Raw genomic sequence first — 26,628 nt, forward strand, 5'->3', positions numbered from 1 at the left:
TTTATTTATTTATTTATTTATTTATTTATTTATTTATTTATTTATTTATGAGAGACAGAGAGACAGATAGAGAATGGTGTACCAGACTCTCTACCTACTGCAAACAAGTTCATATATATGTGCCACCATGTACATCTGGCTTATATGGGTAATGGGGAATAAAAAATGGGATCTTAGGCTTTGCAGGTAAGAACCTTAACCACTGAGAAATCTCTCCACCCTGAGTCTTTATTTTTTTTTTTTATTTGTACTACATTCAGCCAGTCTGTATCTTTTACTTAGAAAATTTAATACATTAAGCCAATTCAAAGTAATTATTGGAAGTTATGGACTTTTGACTATAATTTGTTTTCTTCTTATTTTCTACTACTTTTTAATGTAATAAATAGTGCTTCATTAAACAACTTCTGTAATATTGGTTTGGTGGCCATGAATTCTCTCAGATGTCGCTTGTTTTTGAAAGGTTTTCCTTCTGTTTCTTAAGGGCAAACCCCATTCCCTCCTGGCATACAGGGTTTCAGTTGAGAAATCTGCTGTCAGTTTAATGGAGTAACCAGAAATGTGGCATGAAATATTCAGGTTTTAGAATTATTCCATTCTCTTAAGTATTTGACAGTTTAATCATAGTATCTGATGGTGAGAATATTTTCTGGGCATTTCAATTGTTTCTGTATAATTCTTATATGTGGCCATCCATATTTCTCATATTGAGGGAATTTTCTGCAACTATTTTCTTTTAAGAAAAGATCTGTGCCCTTATTTTTTTCTCCTCTTCTTTGTGTATCCAACATCATGCTTATTTTTCTTTTAATTGTGACCCAGAAATCACAAATGCTGTTGTTCTTTCTACCTTCTTGTTCTTTTCCTTTCTTCCTTTCTTTCTACCTTTTTGCCTTTCTTCCTTTCTCCCTTCCTTTATTTCTCCTTTTTATTTCTCTTTCTTTTCCTTACATTACTCCTTCCTTCTCTTCTCAGTCTTCTCATTCTGATATGGACATGTCAAAAGACCTAGCATCAACTTCAGATGTTCTCTTCCCTTGACCTATTCTGTTACTGAACTTCCAACAATGTGATTGACTGGATTTCTTCTTGGTTCTTTTTCAGAATCTCTATCCATGCTGAATGTTTACACATGTGCTGCATCATCTTTCTGCTTTCACTTAATTGTTTGACTGAATCCTCTCAGAACTCATAGGTTATTTCAATATTATTTCCCCTAAATTATTTATCAGGCATTTCATCAACACAAATTTCCTTGAGATTCATTGTCTTTTAGGAAGATCTTACCACCTCAGATGTATATATTTCTGTGACATTGAGATGTAGATGTTAGGACATAAATTATCTCTCACCCTTTCATGGATTGGCCATCTTAGTACTTAGCTTTCTCCTATGCTGCCTACCAGTTTGTAAAGAAATGTTGACTACTTCTAGCTAGGTACCATAGTCTCTGAAGAGCTCCACTGTCTATGACTAATGACTGAGTTGAGTATCATGAAACATTCAACAGGTCCCACTGACTCTGCAGTCCATACAAGAGTGGCAACATTGACGATTAGGCAGATCTGGTACAGACAGCAGTGTGTGAGTGTTTGCTTAGTGGCTACTCATACAGTGAGAAGGGTATCCTCCATTGGCTGAGGGAGGTTTCTTCAGACACTCTACATACTAATCCAGCTACTGGAAACCCAGGAGTGATGAGGGGTCTGAAGTATTTGTCTTCTATCTGGTCAATCATACAGACATAGATGTTTCATGGGGAGAAATAGCACCCTCTCTTAACCTACAAGAAATTTTTTTGGGGAAGAGGGCATTTTTGAGGTAGGGTCTCACTCTAGCTCAGGCTTACCTGGAATTCACCATGTAGTCTCAGGATGGCCTCAAACTCATGGCAATCCTCCTACCTCTGCCTCTCAAGTGCTGGGATTAAAGGTTCCTACATGAATTCTTTAAGCCACAGGATAATTTTTAATATTCTAATTTTAGCTCAGCTAAAGAATTCTCATCTAAAGATTTCTAAAGAATAATGCCTATTATGATGTCTCCTAATCACATGTTGAGGCTTTCATGGAAGCTGGACTTTCATTCTTAAATGCTCAGTTTGTACCTTGATTGGTTTTTCCCACTTCTGTGCAATCAAGAGTATCCATTTCTTCTCTTTGGCTATAATAAGACCCATCACTACTTTCTCAAGTATTTTCCTCTCAACTTTATATTTCAATCTACTTCTGAAGTACTGTCTAATTCCAGTCATTATTTATCATATGCAAGGATAACATAGTTTACATTTGAATTTATTTCACTTTTATTTGTAAATTAAATCCTGAAGTGTTTCAACATACAGACATATCTGCTATTTATGAAGTCTTTCATACTATTGGGTTCTCTGTCATGAATTCTTCAGTAGTGCTAAGAATGTGTATTACACAATAATAGATGCCTGTTGCCATAGTTTGGAAACTTACAGGAACATCTAGGAGGTATCAGAGAATCATGCTCAATCTTGTGTGAAAGGAACCTACTAAACTATTTTTTTCCTCACTCTAAGCAGCAACATATCTAGGTAGCACCAACTGTGTACTACCTGACATTTCTTTTTTCTTCACCAGCCTCAGGTTCATAGACTAGGCTTTTAAGAGAACAAAGGCATAATTCATTTTTAAAATAAATATACTGATAGAGATTGTTTCAAGTCATCTTATGTCAGTGTTAACTTTTTCAAAATCTCAGCTTATCTTTTATTTTTCCTCAAAAAAAAAACTACATATAATTAAAAGTAGATTCTGTTATCTTTGTGTTATCCAGCCTTCTTTGGCTATTCCACATATATTAAAGTTCTCTCCTAGACAGCATCAGGACCATAATACTATCTTTTATTACTGCTACCACTCCTGCTTCTGGCATAGCTGGGTGGTAAACATTTTCATCAAACTTGGGTGGATTCAGGACATAGCTATCTGCTTATATGTAATGTGACTTATTATTTAATTATATCACTTAAATTCTTTGAGTCTTATACAGAAAATGTTAATAATTATTAAATAGAAGTCATATTAATTGATAATCAAGTGAGATCAACTATATCAAATACATAACTTTCTTTATAGTAATTTCATGGATCACCAAACTCATGAACTTATTACAATGCTAGACATCTGAATCTTGTTCCGAATATTTTCAGTACTAAATCTTTAAGTTGTAACTGTATGTTCACATGAATATTAACAAAACCAGCTAGTGATTTATTGTGTTTCTGATGGATGCTCATTTTTTTCACACAATTAGAAACCACAACTTTTGGTGTCACAAAGAATGAAGTGTTCACTACAAAAGCAACAGTGACAGATCTTCTAGTTTCAAATGTAGTTTCAATACTACCAACTTCCCAACCCAAAAGTAAGTATGAAGATCTCACTAATGTGTTAATGTATGGTATTACATAGGACCAGCCCGAAATTGTTTTCTGATCCACATCTGTAGAAGAGCCACACTCTACCTATCCTCTTTCCTACTCTCCATCAAGTAAAGTGATCAGTTGACACCATATTCTTTACAATTTCAGACTATCCATAGCTTCAAATGGGCAGGTGCCAATGAAGACTTATATAAGGTTAGGTAGTCATCTTTGTATCATTTGTCATAAAAAAATGACATTTCATCCAACAAAATAGACAACTTTAGTAAATGATTTAAAAGATGCATACTACTTAAATTGACTCAAGAAGATATAGAAGTCTTTAGAGACTTACTGAAATGTAAATTTGAAATATGTATGTAGAGAGAAACTCAGCAAAGAATAACTTCCATTGTGAATTTTGTGGAATATTTTTAAATTGATATGATATCATTTTTCTCAAACTCAGTAAAATAGCGGACAGAGGAGTATGATATGCATAATTCACTGAGTCCAATATTGTTCTTATACTTAAACTAGAAAAAAGATAAAAACAAGTAAACTAAACAGTAATACCTTCATGAATAGATACACAAGTATCTATAATAAAATATTAGCAAACAAATTCAGTAATATATATTAAGGAATATGAGTCATAAACACCTAGGATTTATCTACAAATACAAGGTCAATACACATTTAAAAGTCATATACTTTTCTACTTCATATCAATTATACCACTATAATCAAAAAGAGTATTTGGCAAAACCTACCAGTCACTTAGAATAAAAATGGTCAATGAATAAGAAATAAAATGGAATATCCTAAATATAACTGAATGAATATACAGAAACCTTCTAGCCTCCCAAGTGCTGGGATTAAAGGCATGCACCACCATGTCCAGCTCTTGGTTGGTCAAATCTTAAAAACACTACCAGACTAGAGCTAGAGTAGAGAGTACATGAACATTAGTGTTTATACCATAGAAAAGGAGAATGAAGTTAAAAATTCTTCTCAAATCTTTTCCCATTCTTTTAAAGCCAGTGTACTTCTATATCATCCTTTTCATTCTGCCTATAAAATATAAATTCATGAAATTCTAGAATTGTTAAAGTAGAAATTCTCACTAATTCAACCATCCAAAATTAATGTTAAAAAAAAACTGGGACTGTGAAACAATTCACTAGAACTCTTTGGAAGATAACTTGTGTCTCCACCATTATTCAAGTTTGTGAACAATAGTTGGATATAAGACAGTGCCAGAGCGGAATTTTCTGATTAGTGAGCGAAAAGTATAAAAAATAAGATCAATTTTAAATTTTTGTAATTAATAGACATATTCTTAACCATGGATAAATCAGAATAAATTAAAATCAAGTGATTGTGGTGGTACCTGTTTCTCTTTAGAACCCAAGGAAGTTTGTGTTGAACAGTGGCATTTGGTGAAGAGCTAAGTAAAGAGGAAGTGAACTTATGCATATCTGCAAAAGGGAAATGAAGAGGATAAAATACAGAGTACCACAGTGAATTTTACACTGTGATGGCAGATTGAAAGCAGAGCATTAATACAACATTATCTATATCTTCACGACTCTTGAAACTATAGAATTTCTAGAAGAAAGCATGGGGCAAAACTTCTTGACACTTGTTGGGGAAATGCTTTTTTTTCATATGATCCTAAAAGCCCTGTTGACAAAAATCACAGAAAAAGACTAAATGGGTGGAATGTCATCAAACTTAAACACTTGCATAAATCAAGTGCTTATAAATTTCATGGGGAGTTAACAAATCAAATATATAAGAAAGTAAAATAGCTCACTAACAACTCAAACATGAGCCAAAAACATAGACATTTCTCTTAAAAAAAGGTATTAAAATGCCAACAAATACATGCAAAATGTACATGACCACTAATTATCAGGGAAATACAAATTAACATCGCAATCAGATTTCAACTCACATGTGTTAGACTGCTATTATCAAAAGAACAGAAGATTAGCCGGGCGTGGTGGCGCACGCCTTTAATCCCAGCACTCGGGAGGCAGAGGTAGGAGGATCGCCGAGAGTTCGAGGCCACCCTGAGACTACATAGTGAATTCCAGGTCAGCCTGAGCCAGAGTGAGAGACCCTACCTCGAAAAACCAAAAAAAAAAAAAAAAGAACAGAAGATTAAAAATATTGGTGAAAATGTGGAAGGAAAGAAACCCTGTACATTGTTGCTGAGAATATAAATTAATACAAACACTGTGGAGACCATATGGAGGTTTCTCAAAAAAATTAAAAATAGAAGCACTATATGATGCAGCAATTTCACTTGTGAGTATATATCCAGGAAACACGGTTTCTGGAAGAGATGAATTTCTTCATGTCCATTACATCATATTCAAAATAAGACATAGAATCAACTTGAGTCCACTTCAACAGATGAATGAATAAAAATATGTCTTTTTAATGTATATACAATGGGACACTATTCAGACTTCAAGAAGAAGACAAACTTATTTGTGACAATGTGGTTGAAGCTAAAGGGCATTTTTCTAGTGAAATAAGCCTGGAACAGAAATACAAGCATTACATTATATCACATGTGGGATCTTAAAAAGTGGAACATGGCTTAGCCTGATGGTTCATAACCATAATCCTAGCTATTGAGAAGGCTAAGACAGGAGGATCTCAAGTTCAAGGCCCCCTCTGGGCTACAATAGTGAATTTGATGCCAGCCTGAGCAATTTAACAAAACTCCATCTCAAAACTGTTTTCAAAGTTGAACTCACAGAAGTAGACAATAGAACAGTAGTTTCAAGGAACTAGATGTGGATAGTACTTAGGAGGAGATATGAGAATAGTAGATTATATACTTCACAATTGTTAAAAGACTAGATTGTAAATGCTTTCATCACAAAGGAACTGTGTGTGTGATAATAGATATTTTAGCCAGGTGGCACATGGCTTTAATCTCAGCCATTGGGAGGCCGAGGTAGGAGGATTGCCATGAGTTCAAGGCTATCTTGAAACTATATAGTGACTTCAAGGTCAGCTTTGGCTAGAATAAAACCTTACCTTGAAAACCAAAAAAAAAAAAAAAAATGTTAGCTTAATTTAATTATTACATATGCATGCATATATAAAATATTATATGGTATATCCTCAATATATACAATATTTTTCAATTGAAACATAGCCTTATAGTTTGAAAAATTGCTCAGCATTAGTGTAATTTCCTAGAATGTACATATGCAGTCCTGAGTTCTGTAGCACTGCAAAATAGATATAGATTGATGGATGGATGCAGGCATTGATTGATGATGCCACATAGATGATAGATGATAGATAGATATAGAAACATCATATATTATGTTTGGGACAATGAGTCAAGCTAAAAGAGGTTGCAAAATTTTAACAAAAGAGATCCTACAAATTCATGTAGTTTTCAAGACAGAAAAGTCCAGAGAAGAAACCTTACTGTCCATTGAAAAGTCAACTTAATGCTTCTTAAATATTGTTGTATTAACATACAAAGAATTAGATTTCACTACAATGTTTTCCAAGACTATTTCCTTCTAGTCTTTCTCCTTTCCCCCTCCTACCTTGTGTTCTGAGGCTTTTCTCATCACCTCTGTTCCCCTGTCCTGGTTTCTTATTTCAATCATAGCCTATACTCATTTTTGCAACATTTAATTTATATGCAAATAAACAAAAGTTAGAACCCACATATGAGAAAGGAAAGTGATTATTACCTTTCAGGGCTTGGGTTATCTCACTTAGGTTAATTTTTTCCAGTACCAACCATTTTCCTAAAAGTTTCATGACTTCATTTTTCTCTACAGCTTGGTAAAACTCCAATATGGATATATTCCACATTTTCATTACCTAGTCATCAGTTGATGAACATCTAGTTTGATTGCATTTCCTAGCTATGGCTGTTATGGATATCAGTGCAGAGGATTTTCAAGAATCTAAAACTTGAACTACCTTATGACACAGACATACACTCCTGGGAAAAGGAATATACCCTTTGGATATACCCAAAGGACTTTATACAGTATCACAGAGATACCTGCACATTTCACTGCAGCCCTGTGGAAAATAGTGAGGTAATGCTGTTACTATGTGGATTTCTCTACTTCTGTAGTTCAACATGAACACATTGAAGGGAAAGAACTTCTACCTTGTGCACCCAGAGGAAGGGTAAATGTTTGTGAGATTGCATTATAAAGACAGGAAATAATAAAGGGAGATAGAACCACAGAGGGTTGAGCTTTCTGAGTGATGGTAGTCTTTTTTAACTATCTTATAAGCTCCCCCAAGTTAATATCAGCTGTAAAAAACAGAAGAGTCATTTTGGGAAAAGAAACCCATGCATGTAAATACAAACACAAGACTTTCATTTCTGTCTAAATTTGTTTGTTTCATTCAACTCTTTTACCAAATGCTATAGAGTTGACATGGATAAGTTTAATTTATTCTTATTACTGACTAAACATTATTATTATGCTATAACTGCACTATCATTTCTAAATTTATTTTCATACTCATGAAACTTTAGTTTCCTATTTGTGCTACTAAACACAATACTACAATAAAATTCTGTACATAAAAATAATGTAAAAGTTAAATTTGTAAGTAAAGGTCAGCTGTAGAGAAGACAGAACTTGTTTGTTGCTGAAGTATAGGCTGTTTTAAGGTCTTCATGACCTTTATGCTTTCTGACATTGGTTGTTTTCATCCACTGTGTTAAGTACTTGAGAAAAAGAAACTTAAGGGAGGAAAGAGTTCTTTGCTTACAATTTCTGTGGGTACACTCCATTGTATATTTGGGCAGAATATCATGTGGAGAATGAATTTCTTCATGCTGGGTGGATAGAATGCAGGGAGAGAAGTGCAATCAGGAGAGAATGTGCCCTCTGGGACCAACTTATTCCAGCTATGATCCATCTCCTAAAGTTTCCCAGATTCGTGCCACTAGTTGGTTACCTAGAGTTTAATATATGATCCTGTAGGGAACATTTCATATTCAAAGTGTAGAATTCTCCTAATGGCCAAATAAATTAGTCCATCTCCAAGAGTCCCCAAAGTCTTCATGGGTCTAACACATTCAAAGTCTAAGTCCTCAGGTATAGTGATGCATGTCTTTAATTCCAGTACTCAGCATGCAGAGGTCAGAAGATTGATATAAGTTTGAAGCCAATCTCGGACTACAGAGAGAATGCCAGGTCATCCTGGGCTAAAGTGAGAAACTACCTCAAAAAGAAAAGTCTACATCTAGAATATATTGAACTCAAGAAAAACTCTCAGCTATAGGCCTCTTTCCAGTCAACATGAAAGATATATACTCCTAAGATACATGGCACAAAGTTAAACATCTCCATTACAAAAGGGAGGAAGTCGGGGTATACAAAGGTGGAATATGACCAAAGCAAGATGAAATCCCAGTAATGCAAAGATTAAGCCCTATTTCCCCATGTTCAGTACCTGTGTCAAGTGTCTTCATAATTGGAGCCCCAATGGACTCTCAAAGGGTAGTTTCCCTGATGCTATGGCCTTTCCATTTACAGCCTTCATGGCTTCTCTCTTAGGCTGGCTCACTCACCTGGAACTTTTATTTACTACACACAGAGAGAGAGAGAGAGAGAGACAGAGAGAGAGACAGAGAATGGGCATGCTAGGGCCTCTAGACACTATAAATGAACTCCAGATGCATTCATCACCATGTGCATGTGGCTTATGTGGGTTCTGGGGAATCAAACATGGGTCCTTAGGCTTCACAGGCAAGTTCCTTCACTGCTAAGCCATATCTCCAGCCTTCACCTGGAGACTTTATCAACAGTTGCTTGACATCTCCAGCATCTGTGCATGCCTATTAAATCTTAGGATCAATTCTCATACTTATTAATTCATCAGTATATCATGGGTTGCTGAAAGAGATTCTAATCTTTCTGTATATTTTCTGGCCTCCAAAGCCTTCCACTGATATCTGGGTGAAAGCCCTTCAGAATCTAAAAACTCTTTTATTTTTTATTTTACATATCTGCAAAACTGGTATCATTTAAATAATGTATGATCCTTTCCCCAGCTTTACCAGAGCTGACACACCTTGAATCAGACTTCAGGGGCTTCTGCATGCTTGAGCAGATGGACTTATTGGCCCTAGATAAATATTACTGCAAATATCCCCAAAAATACAAGAAAAAGAACATATCTCGAAGCAGGGCCTATTCATGGAATATAGAAATGATTTACCTAGGAAAAATTACTGTCATGTGTCACATTAATAAATTGAGGTAAAATCCATATGGTCAATTCAATTGATACAGTAAAAGCATATGGCAGAATTTAGTTCATTTTGTGATAAAAATTACTGAACAAACTTGGAGTAAAAGAGAATTGCCTTACTATTATAAAGATCATGGATGGGGAAAAGTCCTACAGCATACTTGTTATGCAATGATACAGAACTTTAAGCTTTACTGTGAGCAGAAATAAAGCAAGGACACCCACCCTCACAACTCCTATTCAACATAGCAGTGAAAGTCCTAGTAGGAACACATAAGCAAAGAATGTGAAAATATACAAATAGCAAAGAAAGACAAGTAAAATAATTTCAGTTGTCAAATTATATGGTGGTAAATAATCCTAAGGATGCCACAGAAAAATTCAAAATGAAACAAAAATCTAGAATTAATAAATGAGTTTAATAAATTTCCAGAGCACAAGAAACAACAAACAAAATCAATTATGTTCCTGTACACTGATAATAAATGATCCCTAAAGGAAGCAAAATAAGCTAATTTTCAATATGCCAAAAAATACCAAAATACTCAGGAATAAATTCAATCAGCAAACTTAAGGTCTGGTATTAAACCAACAAGGACAGCTGAAAGGACATTAATGGACATAATGGAACAGAACACTGCATGCAGCTCAACTTCCAAAAGCGAATCATTTTCTACAGCCATTCCACTCTGAATATGCCCAATCTAATCAGAAAACAAATTATTCTCATTGAGAGAAGAATTACTTATTATAATAAATTATAGCCTATTTTGTATAGAAAGCTTCAAAACATTTATATAATTTATCAAAAATCATGCAGCACTACATTTGATGCCAGGATTACAATGAAACCCCTAACTCTAAAACACACATATCAGGGAGAAAATATCAGTTTAAATTTAATTATATGAAAACAAACTTCAATACATTAAGAGAATAAAAGAATAGTAAATCCAAAGAAAGTGGGAGGAAGTGAGAATAAGAGTAAAATTAATGAATTTAAATTAAACATATAATAAAGTGGACCAATAAACTTAAAACTGTGGTTTTAAACATTATGTAGTAATAGAAACCAGGAAAAAAAATAAAAGAAAGTGTGAAAAGAAAGACTAGAGAACAAACAAAAATGTTCTGTGGACATAAGTGATCAGAAATGTATATGCAATTGATGATCCAAAAGAAAGAGTGAGAAGAATGGTCAGAAAAATATATTTGAAGAAACAGTTCCCAAATATGATAGAAACTATAGACCAGTATATTTGGGGACCACAATGAGCCCCAAATAGAAGAAAGAGGAAAGAAGCCTCACCAAAGAACATTATAATCAAATTACAGAAAACTATAGAGAACAGAAAAATTTGGAAAGGAACTGTTAAAAAGATGACACATTGAGTAGAGGAACGTGCTAAAAATGACAGCAGTTTCCTCAGGAACAAAGCATGCCAGAAAACAAGAACATCTTCCTTGCTACAGGGGAAAAACTGTCACTCTAGAATTCTATGGAGGTTTCTACAGACAGACAAAAGCTGAAGAAACTCATTATAAGTAAAAACATTCAGGAAAGGGAAATACCATCAATTTGGATCTAAATAAAGGTATGAAGAACACTGGGGATAGCAAATACATGAGTAACTATTAAGAAAAAAAAAACTTTATTTAACTGAACCTCTTCAAAAAAGAGTTGTTTGAATTAAAAATAGCCTGAATATTGGAGGTTCAAAATGTATGTAAAAAGAGCATTTGCACAAATTCAAACATGAGAGAAAGATAAATATGGTGCTCTAAAAGATCAATAATTACATATACTATAACCTAAGAGCTAGTCAATCAAAAAAAAAGTAACACGAGAAAAAAAAACAAATGAATCCATAGGTCATATGCTTCAAGTCAACTGAAAGGACAACAGTGCAGATGATATCCCAGAAAATGAAATGGTTTGAACATTTTTAGTATTAAGGCTAAGTTCTGTGATTGGATCAAAATATGACCCAACCATATACAATATTCGAAACAATCACTTTAAATATAAATTGTCTGTAATGAAAAACAGTAAAAAGATATACTGTAAAAGAAAGCTGAAGAGACTATGTTAATATCAAACAATAAGATTTTAGAGTAAGGCATCTACCAGGGATGCAGAGGTCATGTCAATCCTGAGTTTGTGAGACAGTTTAAGATACCAAATATTTAAGAAGTATTTTATAAAAGGATCTAAACTTAGATATCCTTCATGGCAGTTATCCAGTAATCAAAATGATTCCACTTTTATTAAAAATCTGTAGACTTTTCTCCTGAGAACGTGATTGATCCACATATGTATACGTGGATGTCAGGGTGCTCACTATAACATCTTTGAACTGATCTGCTTCTTCAAGACTCAGCAAGGTTTCAAGGTATACAAATATTTCATGTAAATTTTATGTTGTTTATAAATTCATCATGCATTTCAGAGGTCAAAAGAAATTCAAATAAAGGATAGTTGGAGGTTTGTCTGATGCAATGCTTAAAAATTTTCATTCTCAAACAACTTGATCAGCAAGACAGGTTATGACCTGATATTAATAAGAAGAACAAAGGGTTTTGATTTTCTTTGTATTCTACTCCTCTAGCTGCTAATAAATATTTTAACTGCATCTTCCAAATGCAGAATTGTGCCATGATCAAAAGCATTTTAATTAGTTATCAAAAGTAGGAATTAATTATATCAGCTTTTTAATTTGGAACAGTTTAGGAGAAGAAAGAGCTGTCAATTTCAGTGAGAGAAAATGGGCTTGGAACCAAAGCCCCGAATTATCTTCTTGGTTCCACCTTCACCAAAGTGATTTTAGTTCAGTCTCTCTCTCTCTCTCTCTCTCTCTCTCTCTCTCTCTCTCTCTCTCTCTCTTTCTCTCTCTCTCTCTCTCTCTCTCTCTCTCTTTCTCTCTCCTCTCTTTCTCTCTCTCTCCCTCCCTCCCTCCCTCTCTTTTTGTTTCTGCTAATATTTGTAGTTTTGCAAAATGGGAATGATATTTCTCATAAATATCAACAAATAGTGTATGGAACAGATCACAAAAGTGGCTTAAATGGAAGTTATTGAACTAGTAGTTTTAAGTAAAGCATCAATTCTACCTTTAAAATTTAAATTATTAGGGCTGGAGAGATGGCTTAGCCTTTAAGGGACTTGCCTGTGAAGCCTAAAGACCCATGTTTGACTCTCCAGATCCCATGTAAGCCAGGCACACAAAGGTGAGGCAAATGCAAGGTTGCACATGCCCACTAAGTGGCATAAGCATCTGGAGTTATGATTGCAGTGTTTGAAGCCCTGTCATGCCAATTCTCTCCCCCTTAATGTCTCTAAATATAAATAATATCCTGTCCATTCTCATTCATTCTCCCTCTCTCTCTTTCTCTCTCTCTCTAAAAATAATGAATTATTAGCTGGGCATTGAGCCATATGCTTGTAAACTTAGCACTTAGGAGACTGAGGTAGGAGGAACCTCATGAGTTCGAGGCCAGCCTGAAATCGCAGAATAAGCTCCAGTTTATCCTGGGCTAGAATGACACCTTGCCTTTAAAAACAAAACTGAATTATTCATCATTATTTCCATGTACTGGAGACACAGTGGTATGGGCACTGGGATCACAGCTGTAAGAAAAATGAGAAATCTGTCCTTATGGTGTTAACATTCTAACAGACAACAATTTTTGAAGCCAGAGCTAAATGTCAAAATAGTAGTATAATTACTGCTGAGCAAAGGAAGCAAGGTGATGGGCTGGTGAAAGCATGTGAGGAGGGAGACGCTTTAAGTGTGGTGGTGGACAGAGGTCATAGAGCAGCAAAATCTAAGGAGACTTGTGAAGAGAAGAAAGAAGGTGCAGCAAGCCTAAACAAACCCTGGCACATAGAGAAGAGCGAAAGAGACCTAGGACAGAAAGAGCACTTTGACTTTGAACCTTTGATCTGCCTCCATCAAGCCCATGGAGGAGCACTGTGAGAGGCAGCTGATTGGTGGGAGATGAACTGAGGAGCAAGCTAGTGCCCCTTTCGTCTTGTAAAGCCTGGCCAACTGCAGTAAGGAACAGAGAATCATGGAGAACTTGTTTCAATTTTAAAAGGTTTTTCTAGAAGTTATTAGAAGTCCTGAAGGTGGACATGCAGGTGCTAGATGATAGTAGCAATGCAGTGTGGATGGGACAGGTTTGAGTCTTACTGAGGCTGTAACTTCAAAATGCATAGGATTTATATATAGATATAGATGATATAGATAGATATAGATATGGATGATATAGATATAGATGATATAGATAGATATGGATAGATAGAGATAGAGATAGATATGAAAAAGGAGAGTCCAGAAGAGTCACTAATTTCTGTCCTTGTACACCTGAACAATAGTACTGATTGGAGGAGGCAGGGGAAGATGTGGATTAGAGGGGGCCATGGTGAAACTGTAATCAAGTGATTATGCAAAGGAAGCAGGTAGATCATTTTTCAAAGCCATTATTAGGCTTTTGCTTGTTTCAAAATTATTGTCTATATTTTTTACATAGCAAAACCTGTTCACTCCCATGTGCTTAAACTATTTAAAGAGATCTTTCTTTGATAATTGTCTCAAGTGGCTTTCCTGATGAAATTTCTATGAGCTGCATTTACTATGAAAGAATCCCTTAAGTTTCCAAAGTGTCTCTCTGAACCTTCCTGCATCTTTGCCCAGTGATGAAATGTATCGGGTTTTAATAGAATGACAACACCCAGCAGCCCCTTCCATGAAACATCTACCAAAGTGCCTGTCATGGTGTGATCTTCAGGTATTCCATATATGAGTCAACATTCAGAAAACTGTGGCATGCAAGCCAAATCAAGGACCATCCAATTTTCCTTAATAAGTTTTTGTGTGTGTGTGTGTGTGTGTGTGTGTGTGTGTGTGTGTGTGTGTGTATTAGACACAATGGCCTAAAAAGCTTAAAATATTTCTGCCTTTAAGATAAAGCTACAAGTGTCACATATATGTACAAACTTGCCATGTTAAAGCTATTACTTTGTATGCTATTGATAAAAAGTATAAAAATAAAAAGTAGATTGACTTCTGCTTATTTTCAACTAATAATAAACTGTCATGATTCTATTAGAGAGAAAAGAATCAAAAATATGGTAAAACCTGTTCAGATCTTTGAAGCAACTGTGAAAGCAGATATAATATTCAATATTGAATTTTATTTTTTCCTTTCTTTGAAAGCTGAGACTCACAGTTCAGTCAAAACAGCAGACACATCAGGTAAGTAAAACATCTCTTCTTTGAGTGTATTTAACAGAAATCCCAAAAATGAGAGCAAGTAGATCAATCACTTTGGGGGCAGAGTAAAATGTCATAGAGGGAAACATTACAGACAAGTGAAATGTTAGGAGGCCTTGGCTTAAAGAAAATGCAGCAACAAACACATGGAGGACAAGCAAGAAGGCTCCAAAGGAGATAAGCAGAGCCAAGCCAGTGAAGAAAGCCTGCCACTGTGTCGGGCCCCCAGTGGCTTCCATCCATGTTCAGCGTGGCTTTCTCAGAAGTGCAATGTCTTCTTGTCCTTTTTATACAAAATCTACTCTTGGCATCCAAAAATATCATGTTTTAAATGAAAGGTAAAAGGCTAAAATGTTAACACTCCAAGGCGTGTCTGATCATCCCTACTTTTATTCTGAATGAGCTGCCACGATGGAGAGCAGGGAACTGAAAAGAGATCACTGGTCAGGGGAAGACGCTCATGCTGAGTGTCCCTGAAGTAATACCTAGGCAGAGAATTGTTGCTTCCCACATCCCACCTGGTACTTATGCAGATGACAAGTTGCATGGGTTCTCAATCCTAGCCACCTTTGATGTTCATAAAATAAAACTGCAAAATCAACCTGGAGGATCATTAACTCAAAAAAATCAGAAAACAATTATGAGTGATTCTAACATGTTTCATAGCAAATATTCCAAATAACTGTCTTCATCTACCTTTACCTCTACCTCCTGTGTTCATTAACTTGAAACAATGATGCTTTCAACTTTTAATTATTATCTTCTGTAGTATATTATAACTCATGAATAAAGGAATTATGTTACATTATTAATTCTTTCATCTTACTACCATATTTTTATCATTTCCATCTTCAATGTTTAGAAATGTGCATGTCTTGGCAAAATAAGCCACACAGCATAAGACAGTGTGTGGGATAGAGAGGTATGGCATCATTTTTGAGAGGTCTTTGATTTACTTCATTGACTAACCACAAATGAACCAAAGATGATGAAGAATTGGGAAACTGTCATATTTTCAGTTTCTTTTTTAATGAACCATCCTTCATTTTATTTAAAACATCTACAGGATTCCAGCTGTAACTGTAACTGACTTACCATTGCATACAAGGACATTTAGGCTCTATCTATCATTTATCTATTTTGTGACACTAGGGGATTGATTGGATGTTGAACCTAGGACCTTGAGTATGCTAAGCATGTGCTCTACTACTGAGCCATCTTCCCAGTCCTTTACTTAGTTTTTTTTTTTTTTTAATTTAATTTATTAGTTTTCTTTTCAGCAAATACAAGCAGTTTGGTACCATTGTTTAGGCTCATCCATGATCTAACCCCTCCCATTGGACCCTCCTTGTTGATGAAAATGGGTCGTGCATTGTGGAGTTAGCCCACAGTTATTGCTACGATAAATTTGTCTGCATATCATGACCCAACATATGATTCTGACATTCTTTCCACCCCCTCTTCCGCAAAATTTCCCTGAGCCATGTTGGGTTCATTTTTGGTCTGCTTCAGTGCTGAGGGTGTTGGGGGCCTCTGAGGCTCTGGCTCTCTGATTTGGTAGAAGTTGATTTTTCTTTGTGTTGGTCTCCTCCCCCTTTGTGCTGGTATCCGGTTCATCAGGAAAACATCACCCTTCCTTGTTTTGCCAATTGTCCTTAGTTTCAGTCAGGCCCCTTTTGAGGTATGTTGGGGCAGCTCTCTCCCTAGGATCTGCATCTATCTGAAAAAGAGAAGCAGATTCTCCAACGGAGAGTAAGTTAGCACCCGGAAAATTGAGATAACAATTACTTTTTTGATAGAGAGTTTGATAGGTGTAGGCCCTCTTGTACCCCATGATTGATGGTAGCTTGATATTGGAGAGTGTGCTTATGTTTGGATATGGTTCTGACTTGTTTCCCAGATCCAACTATGGGTCCCTTACCACTGAGGGGATCAATTAGCCAAATCAAGAGCAGTTGGTTCCCCACCATGGCTGTGTGCCACTATTGCACTTGTGTGGGCATCACATCAGGTTATTTGTTGCTAATTAGGTTAGACAATGAGTTGCTTGGACAGATCTTGGTCATTTCCCCCAGTCGCCCATGTAGCACCTTCTGGCACTAGACACGCTGACTGTCTGGGGACTGACTCTCTCCTGGCTTCCAGCCATGCCATTCCATTTTACGTGTCTGCTACGTATGGAGTCTTCAGCAATAGGGTCTTACCACTGGCCTTTGGTGGGTCATCAAGTACTCTGACAGAAGTCTGTCATTGTTTTGGGAAACCTTGCTTTACTTAGTTTTTTGAGTTATATAGACTAGTTCAAAAGCATTTCTGAGGTGAATCACTGAATAGCAGATTTAAAAGAAATGAGGCCTGGAGAGATTGGTTAGTGGTTAGGGTGCTTGCCTGTGAAACCTAAGGACCCAGGTTTGATTCCAGAGTACCCATCTAAACCAGATGCACAAAGTGGCACATGCAAGAGGCCCTGCAACTCCCATTCTCTCTCTCTCTCTCCACACACACACACACATACACACACACACACACACACACACATATATATATATACACACATATATGTATATACATATATATATACATATATATATATATATACACACACATATATGTGTGTGTGTATCTGCTTCTCTCTCTCATAAATAAACAAGATATATTTTTAAAAAGCGGGTTCTGTTATAAACAAAAAGAAATGATACTTTTATAAGCTAAAAGAAAAGTCAGTCTTGTTTCTTTACACTCAAAACTGCAGTTGCATGCTGTGACTAAAAAACTATATTATACTCCCCCAAAGATGAATTAATTCCTCACGAATGCTTAGAAGAAATTTCAATGTTCTCATGTATGATAATGCCTAAGAAAATAGGATGAACTTATTCAAAACCTGTTGACTCCCTGCCTTAGTGAAAGGCAGATGGAAAACATGTTGAGGCATAATGAACTTACATGTTAGCCCGTCCACTAACTTTCAGGCATGTTGCCTTGTCTCCCTGAGCCTCAGTATCTCCCACTTTAAAACACACAAGTAGACATGCCTGCTGAAAACATAGTTAATTAGCACAAATGGATGAAATTGCATGGTGCCTTAGTCATTCTTGGATATTGTATATAATTTCCTGGATCTCAAGAGCTATTTAAATTGAAAAAAAGAGAGAAATCCTCCTCCTTTAATATGTATTTCTACAGAGTTGCATAAAGTAAATACAGCTCTGTTCACAGTTATTACTGGGTTAGAGGATGTCATTACCTCAGGTCAGTGTATTGATGGTCATAAACAAGGTGAAGGACATTTGGAATAGAACTTTCTGGTGGCTATAAGAATACACCTGGGCTATAAAAATAAGGTCTTAGGGCTAGAGAACACTCAGTGGTTAAAGACAGGAGTTGCAAAGTCTGATGGCATGGGGTAGATACACAGAGTGACACAGAGTCTGCCTGGAGTTTGTTAGCAGTGGCAGGAGGCCCTAGCATAACCATTTCTCTTAAAAAGTAAAGGAAAGTTCTGGTGAGAGTAGAAATTAATTTTCATCCTATGGAGTCAGAATAACCTTCTCTTAATATTTTGCCTATTAAATGGATAGGAAGTGCAGTTATAGATGGGTATATATGTACTCGCTATGACAAAATAAGGGATTATGACAAAAATCTAAAATCTTAAAGCAAGAAGAACCTTCAGAGGCTATGTCAGCATATCTCCCTCCTCAAACACAGAATTGCACCAACCACATTCACAGTCACATGTACCACTTATGTGTTAGCTGCTTTTATACTAATCTGTGTTCCCTCTGTTTATATATACTAGAGTAGCCTGTAATTCCTTTCTCTGAGTGCCAGGATGCTCAGCATCCATCCTACAGTCAACACAAGCAACTCTACAAGTACGTGGTATCAATAGTACAAGAAAACTGTTTACCTCTTCCCCTTATGTAGTCTGTATTTCTTCGTTATAGTCCACTCACCTATGGACTCTTCATTACTTAAGATGAGTACATGGAATTTAATTCACAATAATATAATCTCTCTCATTTTGATCTTGGCATTCTATTTGGCCTGTTCTTTACCATTGAAAATGAACGAGTTTCACATGAACGAGTTGCAGAGCACATTGTCTCACCTTCTGTACTGAAATCAAACTCTATAGCTGTAATCACTACTTCTTCAACATTTAGTGTTAAACCCAGAGCAGATCTCTGTTCTTGGTTATTATAGTGACTAAGGAGAAACAATGATTTTAATATGTACCAGTTCTAATATTAAGAGAGAAACATAGCCTCATTAATTCATTTTGTCCTGCACAGCAGTTACTTTTGCCATTATCCAAACCATCAGCTGTCCATCCAACAGCCTTGAGAGGCCCTGTTTCAGGAGACCATTCTAGCATTTGGCACTTATCAGTCAGCAAAAGAAATATCCTTGCCCTTGATCAAATTCTATGAGGGAAAAACATGTTATAATCAATAAAAATGATAACTTAATTATCTGGTAGGTTCAAAGGTAATAGACATTCTGAGATAGCAAAGGCAAGTAGAAAAGCATTCTAGAGAAGGGGGTGGAGAAATGGCTTAATGATTAAGGTGATTGCTGGCAAAGCCACAGGACCCAGATTCAACTCCCAAGTACCTACATAAAGCAGGATGCACACGGTGGTGCATGCATCTGGCATTGGTTAGCAGTTGTTAGAGGCCCTGTGCCCATTTGGTTTTTTTTTCTCTCTCTCTCTTTCTCTCTCATAAATAAATTAACTAAATAATATTAAAAAGACTTTCTTTTTAAAAAGTATTATAGGAAGGAGGGAACACCGAATACTTGAAAAGTGGTATCCCATTTTCAAGATTGAAAACAGTAGTTAAGGTAAAACTATCTGAAAGTATTTGCATAAATATAGGAAGAAATCAGACAGTAAGTAGAAAGAGCACGAAGCTAGAACTTAGGGAAAAGACTGGCTGAAGCAGGAATTTGCCAATAAGACTGTGTAAGATTGTATACACTATTGCAAGACATCACCTTTCTCCATAAGTGGAATGGAAAATCTTTGGGGATTTTGAGGGAAGTGTTTATATGATCTGACTCCAGTTTTGTAAGTATAACCCTGACTAATGAGAAGAAACTGTCATCTGAATCAAGGACACCTGCTGCAAATCATCCAGGAACCACATGATGGTAGGTTTGACCAGAATGACTACAGCTAGGTGATATGAATGTTTCAAATTCTGGTATTTTGTGTAAGGCACCAATGGACATCCCTAATGATTGCATGTGGAAGTGAATAGAAAGAAATGAGTACAAATCTGCCTATGTCCTGAGCAATAGAAAGAAATCACTGCTGCCAATTTGGATGTAAATGTTGCAAACAAGTAAAGCCAGGTGTAAACAAGTTGAGTTTCAAATGTTATCATATATGTGGATATCTGGATTCATAAATCTGGACTTTATGGGAATGGTCTGGTTTACATGTGTAAACGGGAAGGTCATGGATATTGGTGTTGTGTTGACATTTAATGAAATCATCAAACAAATGTTTGTAGTTAGCTATGAGTGTCAAGGAGGACAGCCTTGAGCACCTCATGATGTAGAGAACCAAAGATACAAAACGAATAACCCATAAAAAGCAGATGTTCTGTTGCAAGTCAGATCACAAGCCTGTGAATAGGAGATAATGAATGAGTCTATCAAATGCCAAAAAGCTATTTTTTAATAAATGGAACATAAATCCATCAAATTGCAAGTAGATAGTAATTCCAACTGTTTATAAATAATATAAAACAACTGCTAAATTCAATGGATTTGCATCCCTCAAGCATATGTGCTTTAAATGTAGCCAGCATAAAAGAAATAAAGATAAAATACATTAGATAATTTTATTCTCTACTCCCTCCCATAAGCATCTCCTCATTAATGTGTGTCTCATATCTCATATGCCTTTCTCCAAATTCCTTCTAATTTTCAAAGTATTTGTTACTAACAGCCATGATATTAAACAGCAAAGTAAGTCTACCAAGAGGAAGTAGATGATAGAAAAGTTTCAGAAAGACCTTCAAGGAATTCTCCAGCACAATGCTACTACCTTCTTGGAAGTAGTTAAAAGAAAAACAAGATAGATATTTTAAAGTTTCTATTCCAAGGGCCATTAATCTTTCACTTAAAATGGGTTAATTCTGCCCCCACCTAGAAATCATTAGGAATAATTTGGCCCTGACACCTGCTTTAAGTAGGAAAACTTGGAATGTCATCTGGATCAGTCATAGTCCTAAGAACACCATCTAGCCTGCCCATGAGGAATAATAAGGTAGGATAAAGAATTGGGAAAACTAATCATAGGGAAATCCCAGAATTAGGACCACTCATTACCTAACCAGTCATTTTGTCCTCTACCAACAAGCTCAAACTGTCTCTGCTCATAAAACATTTGACACTGAAACAGCAACTAAAAGTGCCAAGGATTTAGCTAATTCCCACTCTTTGATTTAATATTCCTTTTGTCTTTGTTATTATGGGTGTGAATCTAGCTTCCTCCCCCAGATCCCTTACATAGCAAGTACAGTGCAGACTCTCAACACAATCCTTCTCCCACAGAGCATGCACTATGTGCTGTGCTGTGGGTGGAAAAGAAGGAAAGAGCCAGGAAACCCTAGAAATATTGATTTCTCTGATGCAGTTATACATGTCTTCAATACTTCCAGGGGGTCTTAATGAGAAGAGATGCCTCTAAGTTTAGTGCAGCAGTCAGCTTCGTTTTACTGCATGCCAGCTAGACTTAATAGCCTTTGGACCTCATCAACTTGCAGTGTGGGGCAGAGACAGGCCAGCAGGCAGAGTACAAAAGATACTTCATACCACAGAGACATAGAATTAATCTTCAAAAACTTTTCCAAGTACACATTACATTTTATTCCATTTCACAATAAATAGTATAAGCTTATAAATTTTCTTTAATTTTATTGAGATGTTATTTTATAATGTTGCATAGATTAGTCTCTATTATGCTATACATAAAAGTAAGAAAAATAGCTAGAGAGATGGCTCAGTCAATAAAGTGCCAGAGTTTGGATGCCCCACACCTTGAAAAAGCCAGGAAGGCCAGCACTTGATGGTATCTATGGCTGGGAGGAAAGACACCAGAGGACCCCTGAGGCCTGCTGGGTTTTGCATACATGGGAAATATATGGGTGCACACACACAAAATTATATTCACACATGACACTGCACCACATATGCACACAGAAAAATATTTCATTCATAATTTCTTAGTTCTCTATAACAAGTATTAATTAAACAATAAATAATAATGGTGATAGCATTTTAAGGGAATTTTTCTTGGAGTGAAAAAAAGCATGAAAATAGAGGAAAGAAGGTGCACACTACAAATATCTCTTGAGCTTTATGGGAAGAAATCAAGGCATTTCATTGATTCCTCCCAATTTTTGTAAGCAAAGCCTCAGTGGCAATTTCTCTTCACCCACTGAGAAATGCTATAAACTCTGAAATCCTGTATGTTTATGTTCACTTTAAGCATGCATGAATGGACAAAGTCACCATTTCCAAAGTTAAAATATCTGAAGAGATTGCTCAGATCTTTAAACATACACATTTTTTTAAACCTGTAAAGACATCGAAAACTTAATGCCATAACCTTAGTCTGGATTTGTGCTTTCCCTACAGCTAACATCCAACCACCAGATGTATTGCTGAAAACCACCATGTTACCCTCAACAGCAGTCACCATTCCCAAAAACATCTCACCCTCTCAAGGTATGATTTCTGTGTGTCTGAATAGAAACTCGCTTTGCTTCATTCACTGTTTCTACTGAAACAAGCCCTACTCATCTTTATTTTCCAAGCAGCACTCTCAGCCTAAGAGAATGTGTACAACTCTAAAATCATACCTATAGTCAGATATTTTCTTACATGGGAATGGAGGGAACATTGTATGAACTGTCACACCATTAACCAAAGGTGCATTTTTTGCCTCAAAATTATAGATACACAAGATGCAAATGGTCCCACCACTGCACCAATCATCCCCTCCTATTCTAGTAAGTATATACTTATTCATGGAGACAGATAGGCAGAATGCCTGAATGTGAGCAACAAAGAGATGTCAGGCAGGCTTTTCTCAACTTTACTGAGTCTTTAGTTCCATTATAATTCTATGTAATAACAGTGTTCTCTGATAATTTTTTTAATAAATCTGATCATAGTTAGCAAACCATTTATTTCCTGCCTTAGTGCTAAGCCATTACCACCAGAAAGGGCTAAGGATGACTTGATGCAACTGCATTCAGATAAGCTGAAGTACATAGACCAATGATGTCACACAAATTAACTGTGTTCAAATAGTCATGCTGTATGCTTTCATTTTCAATCTTTATTTGTCAATTAAATAGTTTTCAATTGTTAAAGTGAATTATTATATGTATATTAAGACAGAATATTCAATCGTTTCCTTAGCAATTAAGAATAAGATGAATAAATGTAAACCTAAAATCATAAGTGATTACTTTTGGTTTGAGTATAACCATTTCATTAAATAAGTAACCAAAGAGATATTTGACCTTTTGGTCCATGGCATTTTCATTTGGGAGATAATGATGGCCTCATTCAAGGTCTATTATAAAATCAGCAGAATGCACTTAAACATTTCAGCTTTACAGTGAAGTGGAAAACACTCTATTCATGAACTGAGGGGTGCTTCACCCCTGAACATGTGCATCAAGTGCTCATATGCCTACAGATGTGAATCCCTGACAAGATTCTACTCTCTCACAGAATCCTTATGACAGCTTGCATGTGTTTACCATGATACTTTTACCCTAGAACATGACTATTAGGAAAAATACAAGATGAATTGAATATATCAAAAACCATCCTCTTAATAAAAACAGGAAAAATGTATCCTGAAACACAGCAATACCACTCCCCTAACACCAGCAAACATGTACATTCCCACCTAGATTGAACCATGCTGCTCAGATTGGTAAAATTATATGCAGCGTGACATCTCCTTATGTACTTTTATGCCCTTTCAAATCTGAAGCCAATATTATAGAAGGACATTTGTGAGGGTTTTAGAAAGCTAGCATTAGAACAGTCTCATGGTGGGCTATATACTTTTTCATGTTACGTCACAATGAAGTTCCAAGGAATATAATGAATGTGAGTTTTATCTATAATCCAGAGAACATCTGCCTTTGGCCTCCTTTCCTGTCCCTCCTCCAGTCATCAAGAATCTGGGGGTGGTAGGGGGAACTCTCTGAGTTTGAAAGTTTGCTTCAGAAAGGCTACAAGAGTGACATCAAGTGGATATGTCAGTAATGACAACTACAGCAAAACCTATGTCAGATAAATCTTTGCTTAAAATATAATCGCATTTTAATAGAATAATGTTTAAAGGAGAAAGTATAAATAATTTGTTCAGTTATCGATCTATGAGTCTGAAATTTGGCAGACACTCTAATTGACAATGTCTCCAATACCTTTCAGGTATTATTTTGCCGGTGGTTATTGCTTTGATTGTTATAACGCTCTTAGTATTTTCCCTGGTGGGTTTGTATCGAATGTGCTGGAAGAAAGATCCAGGTAGGTGATGGCATTTTGTTTTGTTTCACTTTATTTCCCTGGAAGGAGAATGAATACTTGCTTAGTATAAACTTGAACTTAACTTTCAAAAAGAGAAAAGAGTTATATTGGTAGAAAACACCATATTGTTGGATCACAAAAATAGAAAGAGGCAAAGAAATTCTTCGAATGCTGCTGCATGTAAGAGTGACAAGTACACTTGTAAATGTTAGGTACAGATATATTGTTACTAATGAAATTGCCCCAATTGTGTTCTCAGAGGAAAACGATAACAAAGACTACTTACAGAATCATCTGAGGTCGTTAGTGAATGTTTCTTTTTCTTTTTTTAATTTTCACATAACAAAGTAAACAGAGGTCTTGGAAATTCAGTTTAGAAGTCTGTAACCTGAAGAAAATTGTCCTGTGGTTGATCTCTCTACGTAGAGACCCAATTTCTTTCCAACATAGTTGTTCTCTATGACCGTGTTATATATTTTATTATTTGTTCAAATAAACTTTTTTATTTTAAAGGACATTAAATTTATAGATAATTTTAAAACATAAGGGATTCCTTCATATCCTAGTAGACTCCATTATCATCATATCTTAGAATATTTGTTTCAATTAATGAACTATTAATAATTATTATCAGCCAAAATCTTTCCTATTTCCTTCAATCTATACAGTTACTTTTATGTTCCAAGGACTTTGGCTCTCTTTTGACTCAACGCTTCACCCAAGACCCCTTCAGCTCACATGGCTCAGCTATGCCCTGTTCCATCTCAATTCCAATGTTCTTTCTATTCCAGATGCTCTGTAGCATCAAGCATTCATGCCTTCACCCATACTACTCCTTTTTCTGGCCCCTACTTCCTAGTTTTTATAACATACTCCAAATATCTTCCATTGAATTCAGCTCAAATAACAATTTACTGACCTTTCCCACAACACAACACTTCTTCCAGCAGAACGGAGTATACTTTCAAGGTTAAGGCTACAAAACTTGATGATATGATTAATGATGCTATGATATTTTTCCTATGGTATGTGCTTGCCTTCCCTGTAAGTCCAGCAATAATATCCACATCACAAAACACATACTACTCACCTAGCACTGAGCCTAATATATAGCAGACCATTATTTGATGCTTCTTCAGTCACATTATTCAATGTCCAGTAAAACAGGCTCTTCCTTGTACCTACTTTAATTCTAAATATTCCACCAACAAAATTCTACCTAAGCATCATAAATCAGTGAAAGGTTAGAGGCATTTATTTTTCCACAGCATACAAGCTGCACTGTTCTTCCCTCACTCCATAGACAGTGTGCCTCAGGACACTAATGAGTGCTGTGCAGGCTGACCACCGTCCGTATGTCTGTAGAAGGTGGAGCATGATTGTAACAGCACAAGGAACAGTTAGGAAACCAAAACAGTGGTACTCATTTTAGCTCTGGGTGGGAAATAAGAAACCAAATCAATGTGTTTTCTTTCTGGAGGGAGGGAATAATCCTCAAAATATCTGAATATACTTCTTTATGCAGCTTTCAGAGAGGAAATAACCCTTATATAAATCTGCCCCATTTTTCTGTTTCTAAGCCATCAGTCTTACTTTTAAAATTATTTTCTATTTTTGTGATTTCTTTGTGTGGGTTTGTATGTGGTATGGGGGGAGCATGCACTTTAAAACCCTGCACACATGAAGAGTCAGAGATGCTCGCCTCTTGAGTGTTTCTCCTCTCCTTCTACCTTGTTTGTTAAAAATAGTTTGAAAAAGCATTGTCTTCCTTTTATTATTGTTTTAGGAAGAAGTATTTTAGATTTTTTTTAAACTTTGTGTTGACAACATCCATATGTGTAATATACAATAACCATCATTCTGCCCACCACTCTCCCTCCCCCCCCCGTATGCCCTCTCCATGGAGTCCCTTCTTTCCAGCTAGTCCCTCCCCTATCTTTATTGACAATTTTTTATGCATGTACAGAATGTATTCTGATCATACTTGCATCATCTCCTTCTGTCTTTTTTTCTACTCCCCAACACTTCCTCCCTCTCCCTTCAACTAGTCCTACTATTATTTTAACTGATTATGAGCTTTACTTCTGACCCTATCAGGTGCTGGTCATATTC

The 26,628-nt window shown here is 36.0% G+C and overlaps 1 protein-coding gene across 3 annotated transcripts in view; it reads left to right on the forward strand.

Annotated features, from left to right (window-relative positions):
• Emcn (endomucin) overlaps positions 1 to 26,628 on the forward strand; it is a 106,964-nt gene that overhangs the window by 51,330 nt on the left and 29,006 nt on the right. For all 3 annotated transcript variants that reach the window (XM_045144529.1, XM_045144528.1, XM_045144527.1), the window contains 5 exons: positions 3,286 to 3,396; positions 14,884 to 14,922; positions 22,600 to 22,689; positions 22,920 to 22,973; positions 24,421 to 24,516. In XM_045144529.1, coding sequence (XP_045000464.1) covers positions 3,286 to 3,396; positions 14,884 to 14,922; positions 22,600 to 22,689; positions 22,920 to 22,973; positions 24,421 to 24,516 — 390 coding nt within the window. The remainder of the gene's footprint in view (positions 1 to 3,285; positions 3,397 to 14,883; positions 14,923 to 22,599; positions 22,690 to 22,919; positions 22,974 to 24,420; positions 24,517 to 26,628) is intronic.

Source organism: Jaculus jaculus, chromosome 2 (genome assembly GCF_020740685.1).
Source record: "Jaculus jaculus isolate mJacJac1 chromosome 2, mJacJac1.mat.Y.cur, whole genome shotgun sequence".
Taxonomy (NCBI): domain Eukaryota; kingdom Metazoa; phylum Chordata; class Mammalia; order Rodentia; family Dipodidae; genus Jaculus; species Jaculus jaculus.